General features: G+C 49.1%; 1 protein-coding gene across 1 annotated transcript in view; it reads right to left on the reverse strand.

Moving 5' to 3' along the window:
• Positions 1-6,376, reverse strand: part of TRAM2 (translocation associated membrane protein 2) — a 78,219-nt gene extending 71,843 nt beyond the window's left edge. The window contains exon 1 of the mRNA XM_042986553.1: positions 6,176-6,376. Coding sequence (XP_042842487.1) covers positions 6,176-6,295 — 120 coding nt within the window. The 5' untranslated portion in view covers positions 6,296-6,376. The remainder of the gene's footprint in view (positions 1-6,175) is intronic.
• Between the last annotated feature and the right edge of the window lie 6,647 nt (positions 6,377-13,023).

Here is a 13,023-nt window from a genome sequence, read left to right on the forward strand (position 1 = left end):
TGTTCCCATGTGATACACACATTTGGGTCATCCTCTGTCATCTCTTTCAGGGAGATGCAAATCTCAATGACTGTTCCAGGCAGAAAAGCCTCCAAGTGGAACAATGACCTGCAGACATTACTTCCAGGTAATAAACAGATTCCACTCAGACAAAGAAAAATAAAGCAGCCTGTGGCTACATTCCATAGACTCCTCGTTCATGGAAGCATTAGGGCTGAGCTCTAAATGTGAGCCAGACGTTGCTGAATTCTTATTTTGGCTCCAACTCTGACTAGGAGGGAATGGTCCTTGGCCAAGTCTCTCCTCTGGAAGCCAGGCTCTGGATGGGTATGACAACCCCCATAAACCATCCAGATTACAGGGTGAGGCTAGTAAAGCATTTTGCAGATGTCAAGTGTTGCCAACCCATCCAGACAAATGAGGAAAGCCGTCAAGAGGCAACGTGGCTCAGGCGGAGAGCCACAGAGCAGCGCCTCACCTAACCCTAAGCTCCCACAAACTCACCAGTGGGCTCCAGGGGCCTCAGAGCACCCTCCCCCACCCGCCTCCAATCTGCCTCCACTTCCTCTGTTGAAAAGCAAAGAAAGCTGTGTGAACCTGCACTGGCCAGAAGAGCTGCCTGCAAAGCTCTTTAAACCACACAGTGAACTTGCACCGTCAACCAGCTGTGACTAGGTTGAGTTGGGTTCTCCTCTACTGTGGGCCATTTGAGACAGCGGAGGTAAATCAAGGCAAAGCAATAGACTGTGTAAAAGATAAAGGTCTGCTTGTGAAATAAGAAGGGCTGTGTCAGGAGCCATGTTAGTAGTTTTACTGTTTTCTTTTCCTCTTTTTTTTTTCCCTTTCTTTAACCATTAGGTACCAACGGATACCAGATACACAGCGCTGGATGAAAAGGTTAAGAGATAGTATCAGTGCAATTTCCCACCAAAGACTGCTAATAGTGCTCTCGCTGATTAGAAAGCACTTCTGGAGTTTGGGAACTCTAATCCGGTCTTATCAACCCTCTGGCTTCGTCATTTATCAGGGTGGGAACGGGAGGTACATCAGCTATGCCACAGAGTGATTTCTGGGGCCCCTGCCCACGACAAAGCAGATCAAAAGGGAGCTCATGCCTGCCAGAGTGAAGTTTTCACCATAGCAACACGTGTGCTCTACAAACAGTCAGGACTGAGGCGCTCTGTTGTGACTGGTCTGGACAGTGCCCCCGAGAAACGAGCAACTGGGGGCTCAGAAAACGGAGTGAGCAAGAGAAAAGGGGCACCTATTTAGCTCACGGGGCAGTCTCCTCATGGTTTTTACTCCTCCACCGGCTGATAGTGGCCGCACAGAGACCCCACAGCCCGTGTTCTAACGAGACAGATGTCAGAGAGAAAACAGACGTTCTCCAAAGAACGCCATACCACAGGCTCCCTGGGGAAAAAGAGGGACCCAGGGTAGAGCAATCATCCCCTTTGGTGAGCAAATGGCCAGCACTGGAAAACTTGGGGGCAAGGTCTCATCGCAAAACATGTCAGATCTAAAATGAAATGCAGCCCCCGTGCCCAACAAGCCAGTCTGATGGTGGAAGATGTACTCACAGACCCAACAATGAAGCCAAGAGCAGCAGTGATGGGCGTGTTTGTTGAGACCATCGACTAAGTGCCCATGTGCCAGGCAGAGTGCCGGGCATTTTTACAGGTATCAGTCTTCATCCTGAGGTAAGGGTTAAAAACTCACTAACTGATCAACACCCCCTTTCCGGAGAGCACATTTTTGCCAAGGGAAGAAATAGGGATAGCTGATTCACCATTAAGTCCCATAGGATACAGTTACACTTGAGGCTTGACCAGGAGAGAAACTAGCTCCAAATTTCTGCTCTGTTGCTCAGATCACTGAGCAATGTGTGTGGAAATCCAACCACAGAATGAGAGCACCCAAGAGAATAAGTGACCCTTCTCAGTTTCCCTTGACTAATTTCTCTAGAACACCACTAAACGACTAAGTCAGAGGCCAGTGAGGATGATGTATAAAGTCAAAAGCTACAAAAGCTGGCAAAGAGACATCTTCAAAAGCACCCTGAAGGTAGTCCAAGAAACAACATCTGTCCACAGACGCACGCCTGTGCCATTTACATACCTCTTCACAGAAATACAACAGAAGCAGAACTGTTTCACAAGGCTAATAATCAGACAGGACCAGCAGCCTCACGCAGGTCATAATGCCTACAGGTGCGTCTGGGAGGGTGTGAGCTGGAGCCATGGAACCTGTGTGTTAACAGGACTGCCATTGTACGGGCTGCAGGCACATCATTCTGACAAGTCAATCACGGTGTCCGGAACAGGGAAGAAGGCAGCTCTTCCACATCTACCTCCAAAAGAAGCAAAACCAGCCGCTACCAGAAAAGTTCTCTGGGTCCTAAACCCTCAAGTCATCACAGACCAAACAGGAACCGAACCTACAAATGACAGGCCTAGAGTTCTAGAAACATTTCCATGCTACAGAGCCCGCAGGGCCTGCGAATGAGCTTTAAAACCAACAAAAAAGTTTCTGTTTCAAAATGACATTTTAGAGGTAATGTATAATTGCTTCCTCTCTGTTCGATGCTCCCCCCCACACCCTCCACTTTTTCTCATTCTCCATTCACTAATGAGAGAGTTTTCCTCTTCCCCTGCCTGTTTCAGTTTGAAACGTGGCACTGAACGGGACACTGGAAAGCAAAGGGAAAGGGGAGGGGCAGGCAGCTTTCAAATCTGACGCACACACACACACCCCCGGCTGGCCGCCCACACCCTGAAGGGGAGTCAGACTGGACTCCACCAAAGACAGGACTGCAGGACCAAACCGTGGGGTAGAAAACTCCCACTTGCACCAACTCCCCCAAAAGCCAGAGTTAAGAAAGAGAGAGCTGGAAGGGAAGGAGGGGGAAAATAAAGCTCCACATTCCTGACATTTTTTAGCCAAGTGCTGTGGCTGCACAGAACAGCTCTATTCCAAACAGCATTGCAGAATGGAAAGGAAACCTGGGTTCAGGGCAAAGAACCCACCCCTGCCTTGGAAATGGGAGAAGGAATTTTAGGACGGCCCAAAACTAAACCAAAAGGAGGAGGGAGGGGCACCTCTTCATGTGTGTTCCCAAAGGAAGGGATCCCGAGGGAGGAAATTTGGAGTCATCATCTCCCAGGAGACAGAACTCAAGTCCTAGGATCCCTGAGGGGGAAATGAAAGCCCCTCTAAATGCTGGCGAGCTGAGGGTGAGTTGGGGAAGGGGCAAGGTGAGATGGAGGCCTGTTGGGATGCGAGGGGCTGTGGCTGCCTGGGGTGGGGACAGTGGGGTCCAGCTCATTGGCAGAAGCTGGGCAGGGGACCCCAGAGGGAGGAGCGGCCAGGAGAGTCACTCTTTGTGGGAAGAATCATAACTGTGTTTTCCTGACTCAGCTTCTGAATGAAGGAATCCTAGCCGTGCCCCAAGTCAGAAACCCAAGAGCCTGACATCCTCTCTCCCTGTGTCCCCCTTTCCCTTCCCCCTCCTTCTGTCCTCACTTCTACGAAAAAGCGTGTTAAGTGCTGGACTGCCCCGCTCATATGCACCCTACATATACACCAGTCCTCCAGGGGAGAACCCAGAACCCTAAGTAATATCTATTAAGTCCTATGCTGGGTTATGTGGTGCCACCCCTTGGCTTTACTCCAAATGTGAAGTGTTCCTCTGGTGTTCCTCTGAGGTCCTTTGGGAGTAACTGAGCTCTTTCTGCTCTCATTCGGTAGGGAGAGCAGAGCTCCAAAAATCTGACTGTCTCTCCTATCTCTGTGGAGTCAGTTGTTAGGTATAGACAACAAGAACCTTTGTGCCTAACACAGCAGAACACATGTCCTTCACAAGGGAAGTTTGGGCATGACCCTCTCACATACCAGCATACATCACCAATATCACAAGGTACCTCCGGTGCCCTATAAGCCCAACCGCTGTAGGTCTAAGCTTCTGTAGGGAGAGGGTGGTGGCAAGAGGGAGTCCGCAGGCATTTCACAGCCAGGGCCTTCTCCATGCTCCCCAGTCCAGTCCCAAGAGGGGAAATCAGGGAAGGCATTTTTGCTGTTATTTCTTCTACCCTGGACCTTTCTCTTCTGTCAGGTAGTGGGATTAAGGGCTCCTCGCACTTTTCAACTCCCACAAAACTCCAGGTTTAATGCGTAGGACTTTCCAGAAGACTAAAGGCAGGAGAGGGAAGAAGATACCAAACTCAAACCCTAAGCAGCTCTTTCAAGCAAAGATAAAACCCACAGAGCCACAAACCTTAGCAAATGCCTGAAACACAGCAAAGAGGGCCATAGGACTATGCAAGAGGCTCTGCTGGCTGTATAGCATGTGGCTCTGAGGTCTCCAGCTGTCACATGTGTCTTTCCAACCACACCCTCCAAGACTGGTGACACTGCACACTCAGAGGCCTCTTAGAATGGAGGACAGCAAATAGATACTGAGGGTATTGGCTGGACAAAACAAAATTCTCTCTTATTTCATTAAGCTAGTAGTATGATCAATAACAACAGGCCTTCAGGAACAAGCGATTTGTCACATTTGTAGAATCTCTTCTGGCTTTTATCGTTTATATGATCTTGGTTAAACCTTACAATAACTAACCTTGTGAGGAAGACAGGTTTTACAAACCTCTTTAATGATGGGGAAACTGAGGCTGCAGTCAATTTTTCAGTCCGACTAGTGACAGAGCAGAGACTGGGACCCAGGGATGACCCTGGCTTGACAAAGTCAGGGTCAATATACCATGAGAGCTGGGGGGTGGGGGTGGGGGGTAGGAGAGGAAGAAGGGAGGGAGGGAGGAGCTGAAATGGAGAAGCACTACCAAAAGCTGGAGTACAGACCCCAATCCTGATCCCAGGTTTATCTCCTACAGACCCTGAAGCCCAGCCAAGGACACATTCACACATCCAACCCTGACTCACCACCACAAGAATGTCCCCAGCCTGAGGGCAGCTTCACCGGCCAAGGAGAACCCTTGCCATCCTTAGAGAGGAGACAGAGGGACACAGAGGGAGAAATCAGCCACACTAGGAACCCTTCATCTCCGAAGCAGTTCATAAATGATTACAGCTTCCTATCCCATCCCTGAGAATGCAGATAAGCAATCCTACCCAGCAGGAAGGACCCGGTGAGAGTGAGGGGAGTGTCACTCACACTCCTGAGTGTCATCTCACTCCTGAGACAAGATACACCACAGCAAGCCCTAGACTCACTTTCCTCCAGTTCCTCCCACTTTGAATATAACATTTGTCTCCCTCTCCGGAGCACAGTCAGTCGTTCCCTGGACCCCCTCGGATTCTGACCCCCAGGAGGCTCACTAACACACTAACACTCTCTGCTTGGTGAGGCCTGCACCAGTGCACTGCTGTCCCTGGTAGGACCCCATCCTCGTCCCCCACCCCCACAGCTCTGAGAGAAGCACCTTTCCCCTAAAGCAGAGAGTATTTCCATCTCTCTCCCTGTCCCTGTAATGGGTGAGAAGCTCTGGGTCCACTACAGATGGCTCTAAAGGAACAGTCCACAGGGTCATAAAGGGTATATGGAACCTGGCCTTTTAGGCAAGGGCAAAAGAAGGCGGGGGGGGGGGGGGGGGGGGGGGCGGGGAGGATGGCAGAAGGGCACTTCTGGGATGGGGCCAGGGCCACACGTGAACACCCTGAGCACGTTCCAGAGGTGAGGATGCAAAAGACCCGGAAAATCAGATGGGAGGGTGGAAAAGAGTCAGGGTCCCTCCCACTGGAAAAGCCCAGAGAAGCTGGCAGCCACCGCTCGGGAGGGGGAGAGTTGTGCAATGACTGCGGGTCTGGGAGTCTCCGGGCTTGGCTCCCGGACACCAGAAAGGAAACCCCACTGGTCGGGCCAGGGTGGCAGCGCTGCGGTTGGTTCGAAGCCAGGCTTAGGATCCAGGGCTGCAGAGAGCGCTGCAAGATAGGGTGGGTGCTCCAGGGGGCGGCAGAGCAGGGCACGGCTGCCACGGCGCATTGCTGAGGGTGGCGTCCGGGCTGACCCGGAGGCCAAGGGGCGTAGAGTGCACAAAGCCGGGGCGCAGAGAGCGTACATGGCAGCCAGGTTCCCCAGCTCAGACGAGTACCCGCGGAACCTGCAGGGCTACGCCGGCCGACGCACGAGAGGGGGCACCCCCTCCCCAGTCTCGCTCACCTCGAACATAAGCCCGATGAGGACGCAGAGCACCAGGCAGAAGCCGATGTCCGCATGGTTGTGGATGACGAACTCCTGGCTGAAGAGCGGGTAACTTTTCGTCCTCCTGCGGAAAGCCATGGCAGCGGGCGCGCAGCGGCCGGCGGGGCCCGCACCCTGCGCTCTCGAGCCGCCGCGCAAACTTCTCCAGCCCCGGCCCGGTCCGCCCGCCGGCCCGCTGCCCGCTCGCCCTCCCGCCCGCCGGCCTAGCGCCGAACAACTTCTGGGGCCCGCCCCCTTCCTCCGCCCGCCCCCGCCCCCGCCCCCTCCGCCCGGAACCGCCCCCGGCCGCAGCCCCCTCCCCACCCGCGGCCCGCACTCGGCGCTCAGGGCTCGCTGCGGCCCCGCCCCCCGCGCGCTTAACCCTCTCGCCGCCGGGACGCGCGGGGCGGGGTGGGGCCGGCCCGGCGCGCGGGGCGACCAGCGCGGCCAGGTCCCCCTGGCCCCGCGCCCTCGTCCCGGCCCGCCGCTGCGGCGCCCCAGTGCATGCTCTCTGCTGCGGCCCGGCCGCCTCCCGCGCCCAGAGAGCAGGCCGCGGGGGGCGCTGACGCCCGGCCTTGCCGGGACAGGAAGTGGGCCCGGGTTTCCCACTTCTCGGCGCCCGCTCCTTCCTCCGCGGGAGGGGAAGGGCCAGGGAGGCCGCGGCCGGGCCGAGGGGTGGGCCAGGCAGCCGGATACTCCCGGGGTTGCAGGGCTGAGAGCGGCTCAGGTCCGGTGGAGGGAGGGGAACTGCAGGCCGGCCTTCTCGCTGGCCGCAGCGCCTGCACGGATGATCAATGAATGGACGGTCAACCAAGTATTTATTGAGAGCTCGCAGTGGCTTAAGCACGTTTCAGATCGCTGGGAATATGCAGCAAACAAAAAAAGACCTGGCCCCGGGGAGCTTGGATTCCAACGAGGGGAGTGCATGGATGGGTGCAGTTTTGCTAACTTCTCTGAGAGACGTTTGTGCTATTATAAATTAGTTTTACACGTCTTATCCAAAGTCTACCTTCAATATTAATTGTCCTGAAGAATAAACACTGAAGAAGAAAGAAAGAAGGCACCTTTTCGTGGAAAATTTTTGTTTAATATTAAAAAGTACTCCTGGGAAGGACAAAAGGTATTTTTAATAAGTTAATTTATATAGGCAAATATTGGATTTATTCCTACCAGTGATGAAGGAGTCAACTAATCACTCTCTAGATGTGCAAAAATATAAAATGAACAAAGAACTATTTAATTTCCATTCTCTTTTTCATGAGGTCCACAGTTATTTCACTAAGTAAATAGGGTTTCTTAAATATGGCACAATGTATGAAATGTGATTGAGACTAGGCTTGTCTTGACTTCCTAGATAAATTTTACATCTGTAGTTTCTTCACTCAGTATTTAGCACACAGTCTTTGGTCTTTAGTTTCTTTATCTGACTTCAGGAAATGGGAAAGTAATGGCTATATAAGACTAAACCTCATTTAACTTCAAGGCTGACCTTTTTTTTTTTTTTTAATGTTTATTTATTTTTGTGAGAGAGAGAATGAGCAGGTAGTGGGGGAGAGGGAGAGAGAGATTCCCAAGCAGGCTCCATGCTGTCAGCGCCACGCACACTGTGGGGCTGGAACTCAGGACCTGGAGATCGTCACCTAAGCTGAAATCAAGAGCCAGTTCCTTCACTGACTGAGCCACCCATGTGCTCTAAGGCTGACCTTTCTTAAAGTTGGACCTGACACATGTAAGGAATAAAAAGGTTAAGAACTCCAGAGCATCACACCTGTGAAAAGGTGTTCAAATTTTCAAACTGCTGCCACATCTATTAGGTCAACCTCTATCCAGTTGGTTTCTTTCTAGGTCAAAACTGAAATACCAGCATTTCACACGGTTCAACCTAATTCTTTCCTCCTGGTTCCCTATGACCATTTGTAGAGGATATCGTGGTGGGAATTTCTTGCAAAAGGTGGGATATTGCTAACCTCTTAACATTGTGTTCAGGCTGAAAGTCCTGGGTATAGGTATTATAACCTCTACGTTTATAAATGAGAAACCTGAAGTAAAGGGGATGGCTTAGTGCTCATACTGATGAGCCCTGAGTCCTTTCAAATGTAATTAAAGTGTTCTTTAAAAAAAAAAAAAAATTATTTTAGAGAGAGAGAGAGAGAGAGCATGAGTGGGGGAGAAAGCAGAGAGAGAGAGAACCTGAGGCAGGCTCCACGCTGAGCGTAGAGCGCAATGCAGGACTCAAACTCACGACCCTGGGATCAAGACCTGAGCTTATTTCAAGAGTCAGACGCTTAACTGACTGAGCCATCCAGGAACCCTGACAAAGGGTTCTCCTACGCATGTTTTAGCATTTTATTACCTTGCAACCCCCCAGGGGAAGTACTAGATGCCTGTGTCAGCCATCCCAAAGTCCTAGTTTCAAAACCATCTTCAACCCCAAATGGACCCCTTCTCAGCCCCTCCCATCCAGTCACTCATAGACCCTATGAATCTCAGAACCTCAGGATCTCTCCCAACAGCCCCCACTTCCACCATTCTTCACCTGGCCCACACTAGTTACCTTGGATACCCTGCCTCCAGTATCTCCCCCTTTAATACATCATTCCATTAGAAACATCTACTGAGCACGTACTGAGTGACAAACACTGCTTGTTACCAGAGACAGAAAGATAAGATAATCCATGTGTGGTGATTTTAAAATATGTCCTCAAGGGGCTCCTGGGTGGCTCAGTGTTAAGTGTTCCACTTCGACTCAGGTCGTGATCTTGTGGTCGGTGAGTTTGAGGACCGCATCAGGCTCTGTGCTGACACCTCAGAGCCTGGAGCCTACTTCGGATTCTGTGTCTCTCTCAATCCATACCCTCTCTTGAGTGTGGGCTGGACTTAGCGGCTCACTTCTAACAAATGGCTATGGCATATGTGATGGTGTAAGGCTCCCAAGAGTAGGTCATAAAACACATTTTGCCTTTCCCCTTTCTGTCTTGTCTTAGGTCACTAGTTCTGGGGGAAGCTGGCTGCCATGTTGTAAAGATATGCAAGCAGCTTTATGGAGAGATCCACATGGCAAGGAACCGAGGCCTCCTGCCAACAACCAGCACTAGTTTGCCTGGCTTGCCACCTTGGAAGCAGATCCTTTAGTCCCAGTGAAGCCTTCAGATGATGACCACAGCCCCCGCTGACCTCTTGACTGGGTTTGGTGACTGCTTTAATATAAGATGTACAGGAGTTAAAGGAGTCAAAACTCTAGGCTGGGATGACATAGTGATAGGGGGACCATTAAAAACTCTATGTGGAACAACAGAGAAGGAAGGAGTGGGCATAAGAGAGCTGAAGATGGCCTCACCTTTGGACAAGCTGGGCTTGAGGAGTCATGAGACATCCCAATCGCCACTTTGACAGCTCAGATGGAAGCTGTTAGACTGGAGTTAGGGAGGGAAAATCAGAATTAAAGGTGTTTGTGGTTCATCTGCAATGGGACTGTTGAAACCACGGGGTTAAGTAAGCGGTCCAAGGAGAGTGTGCTGAGTGAGGAAAAGCCTGAGGTCAGCAGAATCCTAGGGAACCCCAAACACTGAGGGAGGAGGAGGAGGAAAAGGAAAGTGTAGGGATGGAGGAAGCCACAGCCTAGGCATTTCACAAGGAGAGGCTAGGTGAGGCAGGATGAGAATAAAAGGAAGTCCCTTGATGCAGCCATTATGGCTTTTGAGAGCCCATTTTTAACATTGGAGAGGGCTTACCAGTGGATAGAAGATGAGAAAAGGAGGTGAGAAAGTAGTCTATTCTTTTGAGAAGTTTGGTGAGAAAAAGGGAAATGGATGGTGTCTTGGCGGATATAGAGAATTGAAGGATGGATCTTTAAATTGTACATATTTTTTGAGATTGGAGCAAGAGAAGAAACAGGAGAGAGAGAAGGAAATACTGAAAATACTCAAACTATTAATACTAGAGATCATTGATGAAACAAAGGAGGAGACTTAGAAAACAGCCCCAACCACAGGAGGAAGAGGGAGAACTCCTCTAGTGGTTGTCTTTGCTGGAGCAAAGATGAAGAATGGGTGAATATATAGTTACATCTGGAGGTGGAGGAAATAATAACCTCTTGTGTTTCTATTGCACTTGACAGTAGCCTTGTGAGGGAGGCAAGACAGTTATTACCAACCCGTTATAGCTGTTTTGAGACACATAAATGACCAAGGGCCACATAACTGGTGGGTGGCTAACCAGGACTCAGAGCAGCTGGTCAGCACAGAGTTCCCTTTGCTGGACCATCCCGTAGCATTTCAGGCTTCATAAAGCGTGGCACTGATCAGGTGGATACCATCTGCCTCTCTCCACCTGTCCTGTTATGGCTGCTGATAATTCTGCCACACCAACTCTTAACTAAACTGGAATAGCCCCTCTTTCCAGAACAGACCATGTGGTTCCCAATCTCTGTGTCTTTGTTCCCCTCACAAGGCCTTTGTTCCATGTCCCTTTGCCAAAGAAGTAACCACCTTCAAGATAAAGAGCATGTATCTCTTCCTTCACAAAGCTGTCTTCGGGGTACTAGGCTGGAGGCATGCATACTGTACCTTGTGCATACCTCTCAGGTAGCAGCACATTCTTCTGGAGTCAGTGTATTTTTCTGTGAGTTTTGCCCCCTTTTGGATAGTGTCACCGTTGAGGGCAGGAAACTAATCATTTGCTCTCATATTTCAACAGCACCAAGCATAGGAATCCCACATGGTATATTTTCATCAAGTGTTGGTTGAATGAATGATTGAATGAGAGATGCTGTTACCTTGGCTGGTATATATACAATCATTATCCCCCAAAAATGTATTTTCTCACATAATAAGAAGTCTTAAGTTTGTTCATTCCCAGGGGTAAATGATTAATCAAAAACTAGGATCTCACTATTTTTCCACTTTGCCACTCTGCGTTTGCTTTTGACTTGGACTTGTCCCTCATGGCTACAGAGTAGCTGCAACAGCTCCAGGCCTTCTATCCTTCATACAATAAGACCTAAAAATCAGACAAGAAGGAGAGGGCATTTTGAAGAGTAAAGAAAACTTTCCCAGAAACCCCAGACTTCTCCTACTGCCTCACTGGCTAGAATTACATCACATGCCCATTCCTAAACCAAGTCATGGGCAAGGTGAATAGAACTAACATAATTAGATTCACCTCACCAGGGAAGCATCCTCAGAGGGCTTGAAGAGATCTCTCAACTCCTTTGAAGATTCTGGCTACCCCTCACCTAAATAAAATTAAAATTCTGATTGCAAGGAAAAAGGGGAGAATTGGTATGGAGCAGTCATCCAGAAAGATCTGCACAGTGATCTTTTTTCAGGGTTTCTTACTCTATATATTTTTACATCTTTGCCTCATAGGACACACAGCACTTTTGCCCTAAACAACCCTTGCTTTCTGGTTTCTTACGGTAGGAACATGAACCTTGCAAATGTCATACACTTAACAGTCACTGTGGAAGTGTTCGGCTGAAGGATCTCCAGCTTCACAAAGTGGACTGTCTGTTCTGGTAGTCCAGCATGTGATGTCAGACTCAATACCACCTTTCACCAAAGAATGGGGCATCTCAGCCGTCAGATCTTCTTGCCACCAAGATCACAGCAGTTTATTGGAATCCGTGACATACGATGGGGTCACCCCTGGTGGCAAGCACTAAGGAGTTGCATGATCTATGAAGAATTTTAAAACAATGATAAACCTCTAAATGCAATGTGATATACTAGATTGAACCCTGAAACAGAAAAAGGACATTAGTAAAAACTGCTAATATCCAAACAGTCTGTACTTTGGTAATAGCATTGTACCAGTGTTGGCGTGCCTGGGTGGCTCAGTCAGTTAAGTATCCGATTTTGGCTCAGGTCATTATCTTATGGTTCAAGCCCTACATTGTCTCCCCTTCTCTCTCTGCCCCACCCCCACCCCCCGGTCTCTCTTGTTCTCTCAAAAAAAAAAATAAACTTAAAATAACATTGTACCAGTGTTAATTTCTGTGTTTTGATAAATGTACCATGGTTATATAACCTGGGTGAAAGAGTTGTGAGAACTCTGTATATTGTCTTTGCAACTCTCCCGTGAATCTAAAATTATTTTAAAATTAAAAAAAATCTAAATGACAAAAGTGCCTCAAAATCAGGTATGCTTGTTGTATTATCACCATAGCAATTCTAAACAATGTTAGTGGTAAAAATACTTCCCCCCTCAACCAAGTCTTTTGGTCTAAGTTCTAGGCTACTGTTGTCATTGTTGTTGAGTCTTAATAATACATATGTAAGTTCCAACTTAACCCATTTTTATTACTTATCTTTTAGTAAGCACTGCATTCTATATGCAGGTTAATCCTAGTAGCTCTCATACATACAGCCCATGCCTAATATGGGGTCTTAGATGCACACGTGTGGTTCAGGCACATATCCAACTGGAATCATCTGAGCTTGTTTCGAGCCCGATGGTACCTCAGAAGCTTGTGTTTGAACCACAAATTGGAAACAATTATAGCACAGTGCTTTTAGAGATGAAAAACAATGTGTTGCTTCAATTCTGTCACTCTGTGTGGCCACTAGCAGCTTTTATGTGTGTTTAAAATTTAAAACAATGCAAAACGCCATTATTACTATTTGTTTCGTGTCATGTGTCATGATTATTTCTGAAAAATTTTTTCATGTCGAGGAGCAGAGAGTTAAAAATGATCAGGTATTAAATATGCTAAATATAACAGGGCACCTGGGTTGCTCAGTCGGGGTTAAGCTCCTGACTTCAGCTCAGGGCATGATCTCACAGTTTGTGAGTTCGAGACCCATATCAGGCTCTGTGCTGACAGCTCA

The sequence above is a fragment of the Panthera tigris genome, chromosome B2 (assembly GCF_018350195.1).
Source record: "Panthera tigris isolate Pti1 chromosome B2, P.tigris_Pti1_mat1.1, whole genome shotgun sequence".
Taxonomy (NCBI): Eukaryota; Metazoa; Chordata; class Mammalia; order Carnivora; family Felidae; genus Panthera; species Panthera tigris.